Raw genomic sequence first — 19,298 nt, forward strand, 5'->3', positions numbered from 1 at the left:
TTTTTTTTTTTTTTTTTTTTTTGAGACGGAGTCTCACTCTGCCGCCCAGGTTGGAGTGCAATGGCCGGATCTCGGCTCACTGCAAGCTCCGCCTCCCGGGTTCACGCCATTCTCCTGCCTCAGCCTCCCGAGTAGCTGGGACTACAGGCGCCCGCCACCGCACCCGGCTAGTTTTTTGTATTTTTTAGTAGAGACGGGGTTTCACCGTGTTAGCCAGGATGGTTTCGATCTCCTGACCTCGTGATCCGCCCGTCTCGGCCTCCCAAAGTGCTGGGATTACAGGCTTGAGCCACCGCGCCCGGCCGGTTTCCATTTTTTGTACCTGAAGACTTTATTGCGATTTTTAGGTCACACTATTTCAAATCCACAGGATTAAAATGCACCTTCCTCTTGAAACGTAGAAACTACTCCCTGACTCTCTCTCTCTCAGTGGTTCCAAAGGGTTTCTGGCCAGAGAGGTCGGAAGTCTTCCTTCCTCAAAGGATTTCAGGAAGCTTTAGGGCCACTTCTGTATGTTTTAGTTTCTTGGTTTATAAAGTCCTCTTGTTCTCTCACCCTCACCATGATGTTGTTGCTGAATCTGGAACCACAAACCTCACAGAAATACCTGAGGACACTATTCCAGAGTGAAATATATGGTGAGACCTTGTGATGGCCTGGGAAGAGATTCTTACATTCTGGCCCTGCCTTGGCCACTAATGAGATGGGAAATTAGTGCATATGTTGACAGTGCTTAGGGTTTAAAAGACTATGCTGGATTGGGCTCACCTAGGTGTGGCCCCTCTTGATATTAGTCTGAAGCGGGAGAGAGGAGAGCTTTAGAGCTCCCCTAGTTATACTAACGGGCAGAGTTGGGACAGGAGCTGGGACAATGCAGGTTCTGGCAGGAGAGGGAGAGTTGGTCACTTCATCTGCTCCTCTCCTGTTCGAATGTTTTGCTGCTTGTAAAAAAATGAGCAATCCAGCTGGGTGCGGTGGCTCACGCCTATAATCTTAGCACTTTGGGAGGCCGTGGTGGGCGGATCGTGAGGTTAGGAGTTCAAGACCAGCCTGGCCAACATGGCGAAACCCCATTTCTACTAAAAATGCAAAAATCAGCTCGGCATGGTGGTGCACACCTGTAGTCCCAGCTACTCAGGAGGCTGAGGCAGGAGAATTGCTTGAACCCAGGAGGCGGAGGTTGCAGTGAGCTGAGATTGTTCCACTGTACTCCAGCCTGGGTGACAGAGCAAGACTCTGTTTCAAAAAAAAAAAAAAAAGAAAAGAAAAAGAAAAAAGAAAACGTGCGTTCCACAGCTCCCCTACCCTGCCTCAATGCAGAGGGATGTTTTCCTCTGAAGAGGTGGCTTCCAGGTGCAAGTGCCTGTGCTCTTCATCAGGGAGCAGCAGGTCTACCAGCTGGGGAGTTTGGCCTGCTCTGAGCACCTGAAGGGGACCCCACAGGTCTAGAAGCCTCTGGGGGCAGTGAACACAGGGGGCTGGAGAGGCTCAGGGCAGACAGGATGTGATGGGACTGGGGGTGCCAGCGGGGAGAATCTCTATACTAAGGGGTGAGCAGTAGAGAAGAGGCTCCAAGACCTCCTGGGACACTGCAAACAGAGGCCCTCTTCTTGGGAGCACAAAGTTGTCACCACGGAATGAAAAAACAGGGTTCAACTCGTGCCTAGTCTACAATCTGAACTGACCTTAATAAAATTCAAGAGGATTTCTCTAAACTCCCTTCCTAAATCTGCTAAAGGGCTGGTATAAAAAAAAAAAAAATTACAAACCATCAATGCCAATTCCAAAGTCAATGATGTTTCATGACTAATGCCTCATCCCCTAGACATAACTTGGTAATGCCTATAAAGACATTCAGGCACTGCAGAACCTTAGAGACTGTCTGCACTATTCCCCGAAAGTGCCTGTGAGGAGGCTAATTTCGTACCCATCCCAAGAGCAGTATTAGGCAGGTAAGTGATCATCAATTTCATCAGCATGCACAGTGTCTATTGTGAACAACCTGGCCATTTAAAAATTAGTCACATCATAATTTCTTTAGTACAGGTTAGCAGCACAGTGACGTAAAGCAGACTAACTCTGCAAAGCAACTGCAGGTGAGAGCCCAGCCACAACACCTCACTTCATGAGGAGGAGGGGATGTAGGTGGGACTATCTTCTGGCAACCGTGACAAAACCCCAGTGTGCTCCATACATGCACCTCCCAAAGGCCCTGACCTCCTGACGCTGTGGGAATGCCTTCCAAAGTTTCCTCAGTGTGATCACCGGCAATTACAAATCAGGAGACCCAAACCGCACAAGTCGCTCTGGAATTCGTCCCCTAAGGGACACAGCCTCTGGTCAAGGGCAGGCCACACCGGGCTTCAGAAAAGGATGGCTGTGTCAGCAGTTCCTGAGCAAGGACTCATGGATATGCCTCACTGAAGGCAGTGCTGCACTGACATTTGAAAACCTGAAGCCAAAAGAGCTATACTCTGAAGTGCTTCTGATCCACCTGCCCCAGGTGGACAAGCTTTTTCCCTGTGCCACAAACCTTTCTGTCCAAAATTTTATTTTCAAATTTTGAGACTTAGACAATCTGGCTGAAAAAGATAAAAATAACTTGCCCAAAACACACTAAGGCTGCAATACTGATAAATTTTAAGTGATCAGAACGAAAGGAAACTTAAGAGCCTTTCCCTCCTGCCTGGACATCCTGGCTACCACAGGTCGTGGCACAGCGAGAGGAGCTCAAGCAACGCAGCTGACTGCTCTCAGACCCTCACCAAGTTTGTCTGTGGATGAGATAATGTCAGCGGGCACGGAGGAGTCCAGATCAGCATCCAAAATCCCCAGGGGGTCCAGCTGTGCTACATGGTGCCCTCGTATCTATGAGTGGGCAACGATGAGAGGGAAGGACACACACAAAAGGACAGAAGAAAAAAAAGAGGGAAGGGGTAAAAAAAAAAAAAAAAAGTAAAATTACATTAAAATTAGCATTTACAGCTTAATTCTCACCCACGTTTGAAGAAACAGTTACTGGAGCATCATCAAAATTTACACAACTAATTCCGAGAGGATCAAGTTTTGCAATGTGGTGACCCCTGACCTGGAAGCAATAACACAAGTAAGTCATTAAGCAGATCCAGCAAGCTGTGGGGAGGGTTAAGAGAGTCATACATTATGCAAACCTTTTGCAAAGAGGAACACAGCACCAATAAACCCATACGACAAAATTAGTTTTTAAAAGTCTTGGAATAACTTATTTTAAAAGCACTACTGTGTACAAACGTACTTTTATAAAAAAGAGATAAACTCAGGTTACGACAAACTTAGGAGTCTGAAACAATCCTTTCTTGGGATCATTATACAGTTTCCATGGATGAACAGAAATGAGATGTGCTGAACAATTCTTACTCCAATGTGAAGCCTGCCTCAGCTCAGAATATAAACATTTCCCTAAGGTGCTGGGTACAGTGGCACATGCCTGTAGTTCCAGCTACTTGGGAGGCTGAGGTAGGAGGATCTCTTGAGCCTAGGAGTTTGAGGCCAACCTGGGCAATGCAGTGAGACCCTATCTCAATTTAAAATAAATAAATCAAATTTAAAGAAAAATTTTCCTAAGGAGGAAAATGAAGGTTTAAGTGTTGGCCTTTATTGGGAAGGAGTGCAGTTAAGAGGTCATCTTACTAAGAGAAGGTTTGCCTTTACTATATATCCCCGTGAGGAGTGAGGGTTCCGGTCCGGCTGCTGCCGAGTAGGTCAGCACATAGTAGTCAGAACAAAAAAACCCTGCTACACCACAGACTTAAAGCATCTGATTTGAACTATTTAAAAACCAAAAGGAGAAAGAAAATCCCTTCCAATTTAAGATTCTTTCACTATTTCTTGCTAGCAATTTGAGAAGGGAACAGCTGCTGGTAAGTCACTGCAAGATCAGGCTAAAGTTGTTACTGAGGCCAACTGTGTGCAGGCAGTGATAAAGAAACACCACTGGGCCTCCTCCTTATGCAAATATCCACGTGGACAGCACTTTAAAGCATTATGGCATTTACAAAACTCCATGCATCTCCATTCTAAGGCAGAATACACTTGCCCCAGGGAAGACAGCCTTACTTGCCAGGCCACGGCATGAAGGGCCAGAGACCCAGGACCTCCCCCATATTGCCCTATTACAACACCTGCACTGCTGCCCTGCTGGCACAGGAAATGGCCCACGCCACCAGAAACCAAAGCATGAGAGAGAAAAGACAGCCCAGGCACATGAGTCCCCTTGTTGCCACCAAAGCAGTTACATAAGAACAGGTGGCAGGGTCCTGGACGCCCATGGGAGCTTCCAGAAGGGAAGCACCAGGCTCACTTGTCTCCACCTGTCGTCCTTAGAACTATCACAGATGAAGTCTTAAGATCTGAACTCTGGGCTCTCCCCATGTATCAGGTGGACATCCTAGAAAAACTCTGTCATTGTGCTCTGGGAAAGGACAGGCAGGAAAAGCCTTGTCCTGCTCAACACTTGCCTAATGAGACTGGCCACTAACTGCAATGCTTTTGGAGAGTTCCCCTGCCCCTCATCACTCTCTGTAGGCTCAGCTGTACCCTCAACTGCCTCTCCCTGCTTCCATATCCTCAAACTCTATAGATTTTCTTCTCTTATAGTATTCAGTTGTTAGCAACTGGGAAGGGGGCATCAACTACCCAACAGCATCACCCCTCCCAGCCACGGCTCACGGGTGGATGGGCAGCACTTCTCCTTGATGCCCGGGTACTGACTTGGTTTCCCTGTCCACAAATATTTCTTGCCAAGTAAGGAAAAGAAATAAGGAGCCCTTTATGGGGCAGGCATTAGTGGTGCCAGAAGATTTGCTCAAATAGGGCTAGCCTGGTTCCTTTTCTCTCGTGTATTTATTTTTTAGCCTCCCAAAGCAGGGAGAAAGCACCTAGTATTTGAGGAGGTATAAGTAAAACGACAACATACACTCAGAAAGGTCAATAGGGCCCATGAGGCATGACCTAAGGAACACTGCAGCCTTTCCCGTGTGGAGAGTCAGCGCCCACCTTACCTGATATGCCCTGATGAGCGACTGCACCGCCAGGTGGTCCTCCACGAGCTTGTCCACGTTGGGCTGTGCTTCCACCAGGGACTGTGCATGGGCCACAGCAGCCAGGGAACCTCGGCTCAGGGGAAGGGGACTCTGGTAGGCAGTGCCCGGTGGGGCTCCAGCATTCGTGTTGCGAAAAAAAATGTCCCATGACTAAAGACAAAGAAGGTACAGGGTTACCTCACTGCTCCCCTAAGTCCAGGATGCATCTGTGGCCACAGACAACTGCTCTCTGCAGGCAAGGCAAGTCTACCACAGGCTGGCTGAGCCCGCTTCCTCCTGTTCTGGACAGTGGGGTCTCTGTCTGTTCCCAAATGGTGGGTTTCTCTCAGCGTTCAGGCCCCCTGCTTTCCACTCCTTTGGTCTTCAGGATGCACTTTCTGACCCCCATAGCTGTAACACAGATGCCCTGTGGCCGCCTTCCATTAACACACATACCCCAAAGGCCCAAAGCCAGACAGCTCTCCTCGGCTCCCATACACTGGGCCTGGGGACAGACTCAGGAAGTAGGTCAACAGAGACACTTACCGTCTCAGCCTTCTCCCCAGGCCCCAGCCCTTGGGAGGTGATTTCTTGACCTTCTGTCTATAGGTTTGCAAACCCTACCGGTTCTTCTGTGGGGTGTCAGATGCTCACACCCCATCAAGCGCCTCCCTCAAGACCCTAGGGGCTCAGCACAGCCTGTGAAGAGCCCAGGGTCACCTTGCTCATGTCCTTTCACTTCCCTGGATACAAAGCAGAACCTGATCCTTTGTAAGAGGCAGCATTGACCGCACAGAGAAATAATCTCATTGCTACTTCAGGGGGCACTCAGGAGCTCAGAGCTCAAGGTGTGGGGTCAGAGATGGAAATTCAAATCTGATCTCTGTGTTGGTGACAAAAATTCAAATTCAAGAGGTAAGCTCTTAGTGAGTTACCTTTCTGTGTTGTTTTCTCATCTATGAGGAGAGAAAGATATACATTCTTCATAGGTATGCTGTAAAGACTACCCTAGTTAAAGGCATTAGCATGCAGTCTAATACTTCACAAGTACTTCACAAAAGTCAGGTGTTAGTATCAGTTTGAATTTCCTTAGAAAAACTATAATTCACTTATATTCCTACTATTTTTGGCTAGTTCACGTCTGAATTATTTGAATTACAATCTGCAGAGATACTGTGAACTGTAATAGTTTATTCACCTCATACAAAGATGCAAGTTTTTAAAATATTTAAGAGATCAGACATACTAAGACTTCACAAAAGTTCATTGCAAAAAGAAAAGAAAAGCACGATTAAACACCAGCTTATTTATTTTATTTTATTTTAATTTTTTTTTGAGATGAAGTCTCGCTCTGTTGCCCAGGCTGGAGTGTGGTGGCATGATCTCAGCTCACTGCAACCTCCACCTCCCGGGTTCAAGTGATTCTCCTGCCTCAGCCTCCTGAGTAGCTGGGATAACAGGTGCATGCCACCAGGCTTGGCTAATTTTTGTATTTTTAGTAGAGACGGGGTTTTGTTGACCAGGCTGGTCTCAAACTCTCGACCTCAAGTGATCCACTCGACCTGGCCTCCCAAAGTGTTGGGATTACAGGCGTGAGCCACCGCGCCTGGCAAAACACCAGTTTAAAAAAAATAAAAACATTGTTTTTCTTTCCTGCAATACATTTTCTAGCCTCTAAAATTCTTCCATCAATAAACTCTGATAAGACTGTCTTGAAAAACTTGGAGAGGCAAAGGCAAAACTTTATGAGATCTTTGCATTCTCCTTCTAACAAGATGCCACCCAGATGTGCTCCTTGTCTGGGATATGGGTGGATATCAAATGGGTCTGTCTGGGTCTAGAGATAAGAAGGTAGAGATGATGGCCGGGCGCGGTGGCTCAAGCCTGTAATCCCAGCACTTTGGGAGGCCGAGACGGGCGGATCACAAGGTCAGGAGATCGAGACCATTCTGGCTAACATGGTGAAACTCCGTCTCTACTAAAAAATACAAAAAACTAGCCGGGCAAGGTGGCGGGCGCCTGTAGTCCCAGCTACTCAGGAGGCTGAGGCAGGAGAATGGCGTGAACCCCGGAGGCGGAGCTTGCAGTGAGCTGAGATCCGGCCACTGCACTCTAGCCTGGGCGACAGAGCGAGACTCCGTCTCAAAAAAAAAAAAAGAAGGTAGAGATGGCTACAGAATCCAGTATGCTGGTCCTTAAGGTCTTCTGGTTTTTTCAGACAGGTTCTTTTATAATGCTGGCTAGGGCATAGATGTACATCACTCAGATGGTCCTACTACCAAGAGCACTGCTATATACTGCTGCTAGACACAAACTAGAAAACACACAATGATAACGCGCAGGCCTGGACCATCTGCCTCATGAAGGGGAGTCAGGTCTCTCAGTGAAATCTGTTTTTGAAGGGAGTTTTGTGAAATACTTTTTTTTTTCCTTTCCTTTTTCTTTCTTGTAGAATCTTTAAAACATTCTATAATAAGCATTTTTTTTTGGCATTCAGAAAAAATAAAGAAAACAACCACCAGAGATGTAACTGCACAGTATTGTGAATATACTAAAAACCACTGTAGCTGGGTGCAGTGGCATGCGCCTGTAGTCCCAGGCACTTGGGAAGCAGAATCAGGAGGATCACTTAAGCCTAGGAATTCAAGGCTGGCCTGGTCAATACAGCAAGATCCCATCTGTTAAAAACAAAACAATACTCCACGGAATGGTACACGTAAAAATGACTTTTTTTTTTTTTTTTTTTTTTTAAAGAAACAGGTTCTTGCTCTGTTGCCCAGGCTGGTCTCAAACTCCCAGCCTCAAGTAATCCTCCTGATTCAGTCTCTCAAAGTGATGGGAATCCAGTTGTGAGTCACCAGGATCAGGCCAAATAATGACATTTATGTTACGTGAATTACATTTTTTTTTTTTTTTTTTTTTTGAGACAGAGTCCAGCTCTGTTGCCCAGGCTGGAGTGCAGTGGTGTAATCTCAGCTCACTGAAACCTCCGCCTCCCAGGTTCAAGCGATTCTTCTGCCTCAGCCTCCCGAGTAGCTGGGATTACAGGCGTCCGCCACTACGCCCAGCTAATTTTTGTATTTTAGTAGAGACGGGGTTTCACTGTGTTGGCCAGGCTGGTCTCGAACTCCTGACCTCGTGATCCACCCGCCTCGGCCTCCCAAAGTGCTGGGATTACATGCGTGAGCCACTGCACCCAGCCTTTAAAATGTTTTTACAAATCAAACTGTTTGAGGTTTTACTGTTTTTACCTTTCTGGTGAATTTCTGTTGTATTGGCTGATGTAGAAGTGAGATGTGGAGTTCTCTTCTGGCACCTCCCACAAAACCTATTATAGAAGCATCTTATACAAATGTAACCCAACAATCAGGAACATGAAAAAAGGCTGCAAACTTTCCTTTTCTTTCTTTTTTATTTTTTGAGACAGGGTCTGGCTCTGCTGCTCAGGCTGGAGTGGCATGATCTCGGCTCACTGTAACCCCCACCTCCAGGACTCAAGTGATTCTCCTGCTTCGCCCCCTGAGTAGCTGGGACCACGGGCATGCACCACCACGCACGGTTAATTTTTTTATTAAATATTTTTTGTGGAGATGAGGTTTCACCATGTTGCCCAGGCTGTTCTTGAACTCCTGAGCTCAAGTGATCTGCTCGTCTTAGCCTCCCAAAGTGCTAGGTTTATAGGCATGAGCCACCATGCTGGGCCTAAACTTTCTTTTTCAACAGATGCTATCAAAATGTTTGCTAAAGTAACCCAGAGTTTGGAATCTCCAAAGAGATTCTCTCAATCTTCCTCCATTAAATTGGTTCTCACAAAAACTTAGTGTTCTCCAACATGAGAAAAGGCAGTATTTCCACCAGAGAAAAAAACTGACTTACTCTTACGACATAAAACAGAGGATGTCTCAGCATCAACTCCCTAGGCAAAGTAAAGGCTGCTTCCCACTCAGTCCATGACTGGTTCTGTCAAGGACACAGGGATCTAAAAGGTGGCTGTGCACAAACACACTGGACACCCTCAGGTACTTCTGACTTCACGGACCTTTTCCAGCAGGGCAGACAGCTCCCTACATTCTAGAAGCAGAGATGACTGGGGACCACATGCATTGGACATCCATCCTCATTGTGAAAACAGGGATGACCAATGACTGCACTTCTTGGCCTCTACCCAGGCCTCCAATAACTGAGGATCTGACCTAAAAGGAGAAGCCCCTCGAATACAGCAGGTAACTGGGCAGGACTTCAGTCTGGCTGTATCCCACTCCTGCACAGCAAGAACCAACAGCAAGCTGCCACTGTCATGTAAAACCTAATCAGGCCGGGCGCAGGGTAATCCTGTAATTCCAGCACTTTGGGAGGCCAAGGTGGGCGGGTCACCTGAGGTCAGGAGTTTGAGACCAGCCTGGCCAACATGGTGAAACTCCGTCTCTATTAAAAATACAAAAATTAGCTGGGTGTGGTGGCACAGGCCAGCAGTCCCAGCTACTTGGGAGGCTGGGGCATGAGAATCACTTGAACCCGGGAGGCAGAGGTTGCAGTGAGCTGAGATTGCGCCATGGTATTCCAGCCTGGGCAACAGTGCGAGACCCTGTTTCCAAAAAAAAAGAAAAAAGAAAAAAAAGAGAAAAAGACCGGGTGGGGTGGCTCACGTTTGTAATCCCAGCACTTTGGGAGGCCGAGGCAGATGGATCACGAGGTTAGGAGATCGAGACCATCCTGGCCAAAATGATGAAACCCTGTCTCTACTAAAAATACAAAAATTAGCTGGGCATGGTGATGCGTGCCTGTAATCCCAGCTACTTAGGAGGCTGAGGCAGGACAATCACTTAAACCAGGGAGTCGGATGTTGCAATGAGCTGAGATCACGCCACTGCACTCCAGCTTGGTGACAGAGTGAGACTCCATCCAAAAAAAAAAAAACCCTACAAAAAACATAGTTCAAAGTTTTCTTTAACCCAAACTTGCTCCAGTGTTAGAATGTCTATCCTCACACCATGTGACCCACACCCCAAGTCTAGCTGTGGACACTTACTTAGTTCCCTGGGGCCACAACAAGGTTCACAGATAGGGCATGATCCTCAACCCCAGTAAGTACAAGAGAGCAGCACAACCCAAACTTTATTAAACCCTTAAAACATACTGTCTTTCTTCTACTTCATAAAACCCATTAAGTGTCCAGAAACACAGGGCAAAGTCACCCAAGTCACCCAAGAGCAAGACCTTGGATCAAGAGTCTCTCCAGCTGTACAAACAGCCTCCTTTATCCTAGGGGACAATATCCACTTTTGAATCCAGAGCCAAAAGTCATAGCAAAATCACAAGTTTACTTATTTTCAATAAAATTAGCTTTGAATAACAATTAAAACAGTAAAAAATTAAAAAAAAAATAGCAGCAGTGATAGGTATAGCTAACTTTTACTGAGGCTCTCTGTGGGCTTTTCTAACTTACTTGGAACAACTAGAATGTCAATCATATTCCCACTGGCAGAATTTATACACAGCAGTCACCATGCAGGGTATTAATAAGGTTAACTGAGCAATAGCAGAGCAACACTTATATAAAGAACTCTGGTCACTCTAGTAATAGTGCCTCTTATCCTAGCTTAACCTTGTCAAAGAGAGCTGGGAGCTTCTGGGCTCAACAATAAAATGAAAGGAATTTCCACAAAGTCAGCTCTCTGGTCCTGAGAGCACAAAGGCTGCAGGACTCCTTCCAGCCTAGGCCCTGGAAAGAGGGCGATCATGATCATCGGGCCTCCTCTCTCTGACCTTCTTTTGTGCTTGGAATAAAACTCCAGGTGATTTTCAATTGGCTGAGGACAACTGCACAGACGGAAATTCAGCGCATGCTGGAGGCGGTCAGAAAAAAACTGGTTCATACCGGTACTGCTGAGCTGCTGGGAATCCCCGGGAAGGAAAATGCTGGGAATGCAACTTCTGCAGCCTTTCCTTTATTCATCTTACACCATGCATCCCATTCACTCTCCGGTCGGCTCAGTTCCCACACCACTGGGGGAGCACCCTGCCCCACCTTCAGACAAAGAGCCCATTCTGTCTCCAGGACTGGGTGAGCCTGCACACCCAACAACAGCAAGCCCTCTTTGCACCAAGACCTGGAGGTATACTGAAAGGTTTTTGAATTTGAGTGATAGAATGTTTTGTATCAAGTGTAGTGACTGCATACATTTGGCAAAACCTACTGCACTAAACACTTAAGTGAATTTTAATGTATGTAAGTTAAACCTCAAAAAAGTTTATTTATTCAAAAAGGCTTTGAAAATGAAGGTCATTTTTTGGCCTATGGGCTTCACCTCCCAACAGATGTGGCAGCAGGAAGCCAGACCTGCCCAAGTACCAGAGCTCCCAGCCACCCAATGGCCCCACCCCTCCCTGTATGAGTCACCAGTGGGGCCACTTCCTTCCTGGCAGGGGGCCAGATGCCACAGTCCATCCCCCACTCTCTTTCTACCTCCCTGTTGTCCTGCAACCCTGTATCTCTCCAACATCTTCCACTCCCCAAGGAGATACCTCTTCTCCAGCTCAAACCACCCACCCCTGCCTCATCCTCTGAACACCTGAATCTGGATCTGACTTCCATGACCCCTGGCTTTAGGTTCCAGGGGACCTGCAGAGCCCTCCCTGTCCACCTGCTCCCATGCCCCGGCACCATGCTCCTTCCTTCCCCCAGGCCTGGCAGCTACACTTCTTTCCATGGGATGTTTGTCCTCTCCCTTCACATGGTCGCTTAGCTTTGTCACTATCTGGGAGAGGGTTTCCCCTTCTGATACTCCCAGCCCTTACTGTATACTCATCTCAACCTGAGATCTCTCCCCTGCTGTCTGTCCCCATCCTGGGGCATAAATCGAGACTAGGCTGAGTCACTGACCAGCCAGCATAAAGGGAAGCCCCTTCGAAACGAAGAGAATGCTTCTGGAAGTGAGAGCCAAAGCATGTCCCATCTAATTCCCATGGAGCATGAAGAGACACCTGGAAGGGACAGAAGCCCACTCACTGGAAGGTGGCACCTGGTGGCTGATGGCTCACTGAGAACCTGAGCTGAGTCAGGCAACCTCAGCTCTCTTAACTGAGTGAGAAAAATAAGCCTGTTGGTTTAAGTTGCCTAAGCTGCATTTTCCCTTTCTTCCAGTCAAATTTATTCCTAATTATCCCTTGCTGTTGCCTGGATGTTCCGGAACTGTAGTCTGATGTGGGCAGGGGCAGTGACTTCTACTTCTAGAAACATTCCAAGTGACAAAGCAGAAGTGAAAAGGAGAAAGCACAGTAATGGGGAAAATCAGACTTAAGAATACACAATCTAATAGCCTGCTACCATCAAAAACACTGAAAACAAAAGTTTCCTATAACAGAAATAGTTTTTCACTCATGAAAAATGGAGGCAGTCAGACTTTGGCTTCTTTATGAAGTGTGGTATTTGGGTCTTACTTTAGTACTTGGCTCAGGGCGGTGACATGGACTTCTGAGTCACAGTGACGTACGCGGGTGTGCCCAGCTCCACACCCAAGTTGCAACCCATCACTAGTGTTATTCACCTCTCCAATTTCTGTTGCACAACTAATAACGTAAGGAAAATATCTGTCCCCTTGCCTTGCCTCAAATATACAGTCACAGACAGTTAATTCTCTGGCCATTCAATGACAATGTCACCGATAAGGGAAAAAATGTTAAAATGTTAAGGTAAGTGGGCAAGGCTGTAAATGACATTCAAGGGGCAGGAAGCTGCCAGAAAAGGTGAGCCAGAAGGAGTGAGGGGTCCTGGGCCAGGGGAGTGGTGAAGGAAAGTACTCACTTCCAGAAGGCCAACTTCTGAGCCCTACAAGGGGCTATGGGATTCTGATGAAGTTCTTACCACACATAAACATTTTCCTAAGAGGGTCAGATGTGTGAAGGATGTACCATGTCAAAAAATGAATACCTTTTTTTTTTGAGACACAGTCTGGCTCTATCGCCCAGGCTGGAGTACAGTGGTGTGATCTTGGCTCACTGCAACCACCCCCCAACCCCCATTCCAGTTTCAAGTGATTCTCCTGCCTCAGCCTCCCCCGTAGCTGGGATTACAGGCGTGAGGCACCATGCTGGGCCCATGAATGCCATTATTTCTAAAAATCCAATAATTCTCATTCAATTCAATAAATATCTATTAACTATATGTGGCATACTATAAGATTTGTGAACAGGAAGATGACTAAAATGAGCTTCTTACTGTCAACAAGAATAAGAAAAACCAGTAAACGTGTAAATTCAAAGAATGGATCCAAGTGCTGAGAAACGAAGAGTAAGACAAGCGGGGTGGGAGAGGAAAGCAAGGCTGCTCTGAGGAGGGGTCCGTGGTCTGAGCCCTAAAGGCAGGGTAAGGCCTGAGGAGACTGAGGAGGAGAGAGAAGACATTTGGCCAAAGAGAACAGACAGCGGGAGCACCTGGCCAGTGCCCGTCCACCACGTGCTGAGACTCACGGTACTGCCACATGCAGGGTATACAGATGGTTAAGAAACCAGGCTGGGCCGGGCGTGGTGGCTCACGCCTGTAATCCCAGCACTTTGGGAGGCCGAGGCGGGCAGATCACGAGGTCAGGAGATCGAGACCATGCTGGCTAACACGGTGAAACTCTGTCTCTACTAAAAATACAAAAAATTAGATGGGCGTGGTGGCGGCACCTGTAGTCCCAGCTACTCGGGAGGCTGAGGCAGGAGAATGGCGTGAACCCGGGAGGCGGAGCTTGCAGCGAGCCAAGATCGCGCCACTGCACTCCAGACTGGGAGACACAGCGAGACTCTGTCTCAAAAAAAAAAAAAAAAAAAAAAAAAAAAAAGAAAGAAAAAAAAAAAAGAAACCAGGCTGGGCAGGTGAGCTGGAACGAGGCTGCAGGTGAGTGAAAAAGAACACGGGAGATTAAGGAGAAAACCACTAACCACCCTCAAGAGGAGCAAGCACCTGACCAGGGTAGTGGCTGACCTTTGCCACCAAATGGCATCGGAGGGAGGGGTGGTTCGCAGGCAGGGAGCTTGTGTGCCCCCCGACCCCACCCACCACCAACTTCCCATGAGTGGGTTTGATCATCAACTTGTTGCTGAGATGACTTAAACATGATAGATTTCAGCAGTAAATAATTTTTACATTCTGGATGAAATGAAACCAGACCTCCTATTTAATTTTAGGTAACTAAAGGCACTTAGCTGTAATAAATGAAGCTCAGTTTTCCAAGTCAAAAGTCACTGCTACCCAAGCTCCCACAAACTCAGAATTCTATTCAACCACAATGTACTTTCCTCACAGTGACCAGTGCTCTTTCTTCAAAGGAAGCTCTTGAAAGGCTGGAAACACCTCAATGCTCTCTGCATGTGGCAGCTGCTCACCCAACCTTTACCAAACTAAATTCCAATGGTATTCAGCCTCCTTTCTGGGGGAACAGCCTGACAAGTACAAGGTTCCACCCTGGGAGAGTCTGAGTCCAAGGGTGCCCCTCACTGCGCAGAGGTGCTGACCTCAGCAGGTGCCACTCTGCTAACCAAGGAGCACTTGTCTGTTCCCACACATCAGCAGCTACACGCAGCAGACTCTGCCCTTCCTGAGTCAGCAGTTGGGAGTCTCGAGGGCCAAGCTCCCGGCAAATCCTCGGTTGTGAGGTTTCCAATAGGTAGGGCTTCCTATTTCTGAGGGTGGCAAATATACCATCTGACATCCCTTCCTCCAGCAGTAGTTGACACCCATCGTCATGCAGGACAGTGCTCTACAGCCCCCAGTGCCCACTCATAGACCAGCAGGACTGACTGTGGACACCTCCTGGGTCCCCAGGCCCTAGGTCTGCCTCCCATGGGCTGCATGAGGATTTGGGAAGTTGCTTCAGTTCTCTGGCCTGTTTTCTTGTCCATAAGTCTCAAACACAGGCTATTTAAGACGATGGCCCTGCATTTGCACAGCTTTTTAAAATTTATAAAGTCCGGCCAGGTGTGGTGGCTCATGCCTGTAATCCCAGCACTCTGGGAGGCCGAGATGGGAGGATCACGAGGTCAGGAGATTGAGACCATCTTGGCCAACATGGTGAAACCCCGTCTCTACTAGAAATACAAAAATTAGCTGGACGTGGTGGCGCGTGCCTGTAATCCCAGTTACTCGGGAGGCTGAGGCAGGAGAATAGCTTGAATCAGGGAGTCGGAAGTTGCAGTGGGCCGAGATCGCGCCACTGCACTCCAGTGAGACTCCATCTCAAAAAAAAAAAAATTTTATAAAGTCCTTGCATATATACTTGCATTTGTTCAAGAAGCTGATGAGGAACATGAGGAGAGTGTTACAACTTAGCCCAAGCTCTATGACTATGGGTGGCTCTGGACTGATGAGACCACTTCCTCTCATCTATCCATAGCCCCTACAGATGCCACTCCTACAGCTGCCATCCCTACTCCACACTCCACCTCAGCCACAGAACAAGTCCTGCCCACACAGAGCTAACCTTGGTCACCACGTTACTGCCACCTTGTCTAAATAATGCGGGGCGCGGGTGGGGCAGGCTCTGGTCTCCTTGCTGCATGGAGCCACACCCAGGCTCAAAGGCCATCACTTAGCTGATAAGTTGATGAGGCCCAGCGCTATCCACACCACCTCACTTATTAAGTTCTGACACTAACTATGCTTTTTAATTGCTATAAATATGAACTACAGGGCACCACGTAACCAAGGAACACGGGCGTATTTCTAAACCAGCCAAACTGATAAAAAGTCAGCTGCTGGGCACCATGTGACCAGCCTGCCTGGAGTTCACCCAGCGCTGCTGTAAGGGGCAGGCCTCCCATCCCGGCCTCAGCGTATAGACCAACAACTCATTCCTTTCCTGTACACAAGACAGGGCAGGCCTGCATGACCTCTGCCACTCCTTCCAATGCTGCCCAGGAAATGGCCCTAAATGTGTGGGCCAGAGCCTTTCCTGAATAAGATTTAAAACCCGTATGTGTGACTGCCCTGAACGTCCAAACAGGGTACTCCCTATTGGGGAGACCTGCGGATGGAATGCCCACCTCCGAGCCCTCAGCAAATGATTTCTGCTGTTGGGCTAAGCACAAGTCTCCAAAGAAAATGTGCAGATGGTAGAGCTGGACTCTGCACTTTCCATCAATGCAGGCCTTGCTCAGACCTTGCCTAGGCCAGAGTACCACCTACCACCATTCTGCCTATGAAGCAAAAACAAGGTAAGGCACTGCAATCCAGGCCTGCTGACCTGCCACTACAGACTGTTGATACTGAAGCCAGTTAAGAATGGGCTTCTATTTAGGTATTCTTCAATTAAAGAAACCACATGCTCCATTATAGCAATGCTTAGTCATTAAAGGTGACAGAATATTTCTAAACAATCTCTCTTATCTTCTCTCTGTACAGGTATGTAAATAAAACATCAATAAACTTCCAAGATTAGCAAAGAACAGTTCCTACAGCTCTGCCGTATGCAATCTACTGATATTAGAATGATATTTGCTGGGACTCTGCACTAGATTAAAGGTGGCTGCTCTATCAGGGTCATTATGAAAAGGGCTGTGGAGGGCTGTCCAGTGGCCACGCCTTCTCCTCTCCCCAGACGATGTCCCTAAAGGCTGTCTGTGACTTGCTCTAACCAAGGTAATGGGGTGGGCAGTAGCAGTGTATGGTCTGGACCTAGGCCTCAAAGGCCCCACAGCCTTTCCTTTCCCTGTCTGGAGCTACTCTGGGACTTTTTGTGCAGGAATTGCTCTGGTCTACTGGAGGATGGCAGGGCCCAGTGAACAGCCAGCACAAACTGCCAGACACATCAGAGGCCTTCATAACTTCTAGCCTGGTGTGAGCCTCAGCTCCACGGGAGCTGGCAGTGGGAGGAGTGAGGAAACCTAGCCAACCCACAGAGTCATGAGACATGCTACACTGGTGCCAAGTTTTGGGATGGTTTGTTATACAAACATTCATGGAAACCAGGCTTTTCACTGCATGAAAAGATGATATCCAAGATACTGTGATCACTTTCTCACAGTCTTTCTGACATCCCTCAGGAAATGAGAACACTTAAAACTACCCAGATCTGCACACAATGGCACATGTTATCAACTCTCAGAATTGCAACTCTCAAGGGAGGTGGGGAAGACCCACAGTCTGGGGTCACCTGTGGTCATCTGGTTGAGGCCTGCCTCATCTGTCCTCAATAATTATGCAACCCTATTTGGGGGAACCCCTGTTCAGCTATGCAAAGCACCTGCTACAGGGTTTCAGACCAAATACCACGTGAGTGACCACTCAAAGAGAGGGTTCTAAAAGCTATCTCCTCACCTCACGATCCATTCATGGACGTGAAGAGATATGAGAATCCCAAAGCCCTCAAACCTCCCTCCAAGGGAGTCTTGGATGGGGAGGGGAGCCAGAGAACAGTAACCTAGAGACTAAACAGATTATTTTTTAATAACATGACTTCATCTGAAAAACTGGCACTAACCTTTTAGTAATTTCTCACTGCCACCCAGCTTCAGACTGTGCGGGGAAGCTGAGCTGCCTCTGACTTACAAAGTATGGCTCTTTCATTTCCTCAAAGGCAAGCACCTGTGGACACCTGTGCTACAGAATGGAACTCACTGGAACAATCTGCTCCTTTTCACTCTTGCAGTCTACTTTCCCATTAAGGTTTTTTTTTTTTTTTTGACACGGAGTCTCGCTCTGTCACCCAGGCTGGAGTGCTCAATCTTTGCTCACTACAAGTTATGCCTCCCGGGTTCACGCCATTCTCCTGCCTCAGCCTCCCAAGTAGCTGGGACTATAGGCGTGCGTCACCACGCCCGGCTATTTTTTGTATTTTTAGTAGAGATGGGGTTTCACCATGTTAGCCAGGATGGTCTCGATCTCCTGACCTCGTGATCTGCCTGCCTTGGCCTTCCAAAATGCTGGGATTACAGGCGTGAGCCACGGTGCCTGGCCCCATTAGGGTATTTTTGATCTCTCCCTTTTCCTTTAATTTCTGACATTAAATTAAAAAAATTTTTTTTTTTTGCTTTAAGTACAGTACAAAAGGATAATCATTAAAAACATCCACCAGGCAGATCATGAGGTCAGGAGATTGAGACCATCCTAGCTAACATGGCAAAACCCCATCTCTACTAAAAATACAAAAAATTAGCCGGGCGTGGTGGCACACTCCTGTGGTCCCAGCTACTCGGGAGGCTGAGGCAGGATAATCACTTGAACCTGGGAGGTGGAGGTTACAGTGAGCCGAGATCGTGCCATTGCACTCTAGCCTGGGCGACACAGAGTCTGTCTCAAAAAAACAAAAAAACATTCACCAGGCACAGTGGCTCACGCTTTTAATCCCAGCACTTTGGGAGGCCGAGGCAGGAGGACAGCTTGAAGCCAGGAGTTTGAGATCAGCCTGGGCAAAAAAACAAGACCCTGTCTCTACAAAAAAGTTAAAATATTAGTCAGGCATGGTGGTGTGCACCTGTAGTCCCAGCTATTCAGGAAGCTGAGGCGTGGAGGAGTGGTGGGGGAGTGGATCACTTGAGCCCAGAAGTTTGAGGCTGCTATCATGGTGCCACTGCACTCCAGTATGGGTAAAGGAGACCCTATCTCAAAAAGAAAAGCTCCAAAAGATGCAGTGATCCTCATGTGGAGTAGCCTCTCTCCTCCCACCAGCCTCAGTGACCTCGTATGCCTGCTGTCCTGGCCTCAGTCCCTCCTGCTCTTGGGGATCCCAACTCCTCCTGCACCACATCCTCAAACTTGCTCTCCTTCTATCTGCTGAGGGGTCCACGCTCCCACAGCACATAACAAAATCAACAAACACCTCTTGGTTTGATCTTGGAACCTCTCCATTTACTTCATAACCCAAACTTTTGCTCTTTTCTTGCTGCATCTGGCTCCTGGCCCTGAAGTCTGCGTCCATCACCCTGCTGAGTGACTGTGAGCCCCTGTTGGGCTCCTTCACAGCACAGCATAATGTACTTCCCTTCAGAAGCTCAGTAGGTTCTATTAGAATTTTAACTGTTTTTTGTTTTTTTCATTTTTAAGGGCCGGCGGGGAGAGTGAGAAAGGAGAGACAAAGGAAAGAGAGAAGGGGGTGGCGGGGGGGACAGAGAGAGAAGAGAGAGGTAGAATTTTAACTGTTGTTCAAACTTATTTAATCATCCTGCTAGGATGACAGGGCAAGACTGCTTTTCCTCTTGCAGCCGCCACTCAGCACAGTCTTCGAACACAGCTGTCATGAGCTGCAAACTACCACACAA

General features: G+C 47.7%; 1 protein-coding gene across 5 annotated transcripts in view; it reads right to left on the reverse strand.

Moving 5' to 3' along the window:
* OGDH (oxoglutarate dehydrogenase) overlaps positions 1-19,298 on the reverse strand; it is a 96,823-nt gene that overhangs the window by 53,863 nt on the left and 23,662 nt on the right. For 2 of the 5 annotated variants that reach the window (XM_025381113.1, XM_025381111.1), the window contains 2 exons: positions 5,040-5,231; positions 2,766-2,868 (listed from right to left, as the gene is read on the reverse strand). The exons of 1 other annotated variant lie outside the window; for it this stretch is intronic. In XM_025381113.1, the coding sequence (XP_025236898.1) occupies positions 2,766-2,868; positions 5,040-5,231 (295 nt within the window). Of the gene's footprint in view, positions 1-2,765; positions 2,869-2,997; positions 3,089-5,039; positions 5,232-19,298 lie in introns of all 5 variants that reach the window. 2 more of the 5 variants (XM_025381114.1, XM_025381112.1) reach the window with 1 other exon arrangement.

This window comes from Theropithecus gelada, chromosome 3 (assembly GCF_003255815.1).
Source record: "Theropithecus gelada isolate Dixy chromosome 3, Tgel_1.0, whole genome shotgun sequence".
Classification (NCBI taxonomy): Eukaryota; Metazoa; Chordata; class Mammalia; order Primates; family Cercopithecidae; genus Theropithecus; species Theropithecus gelada.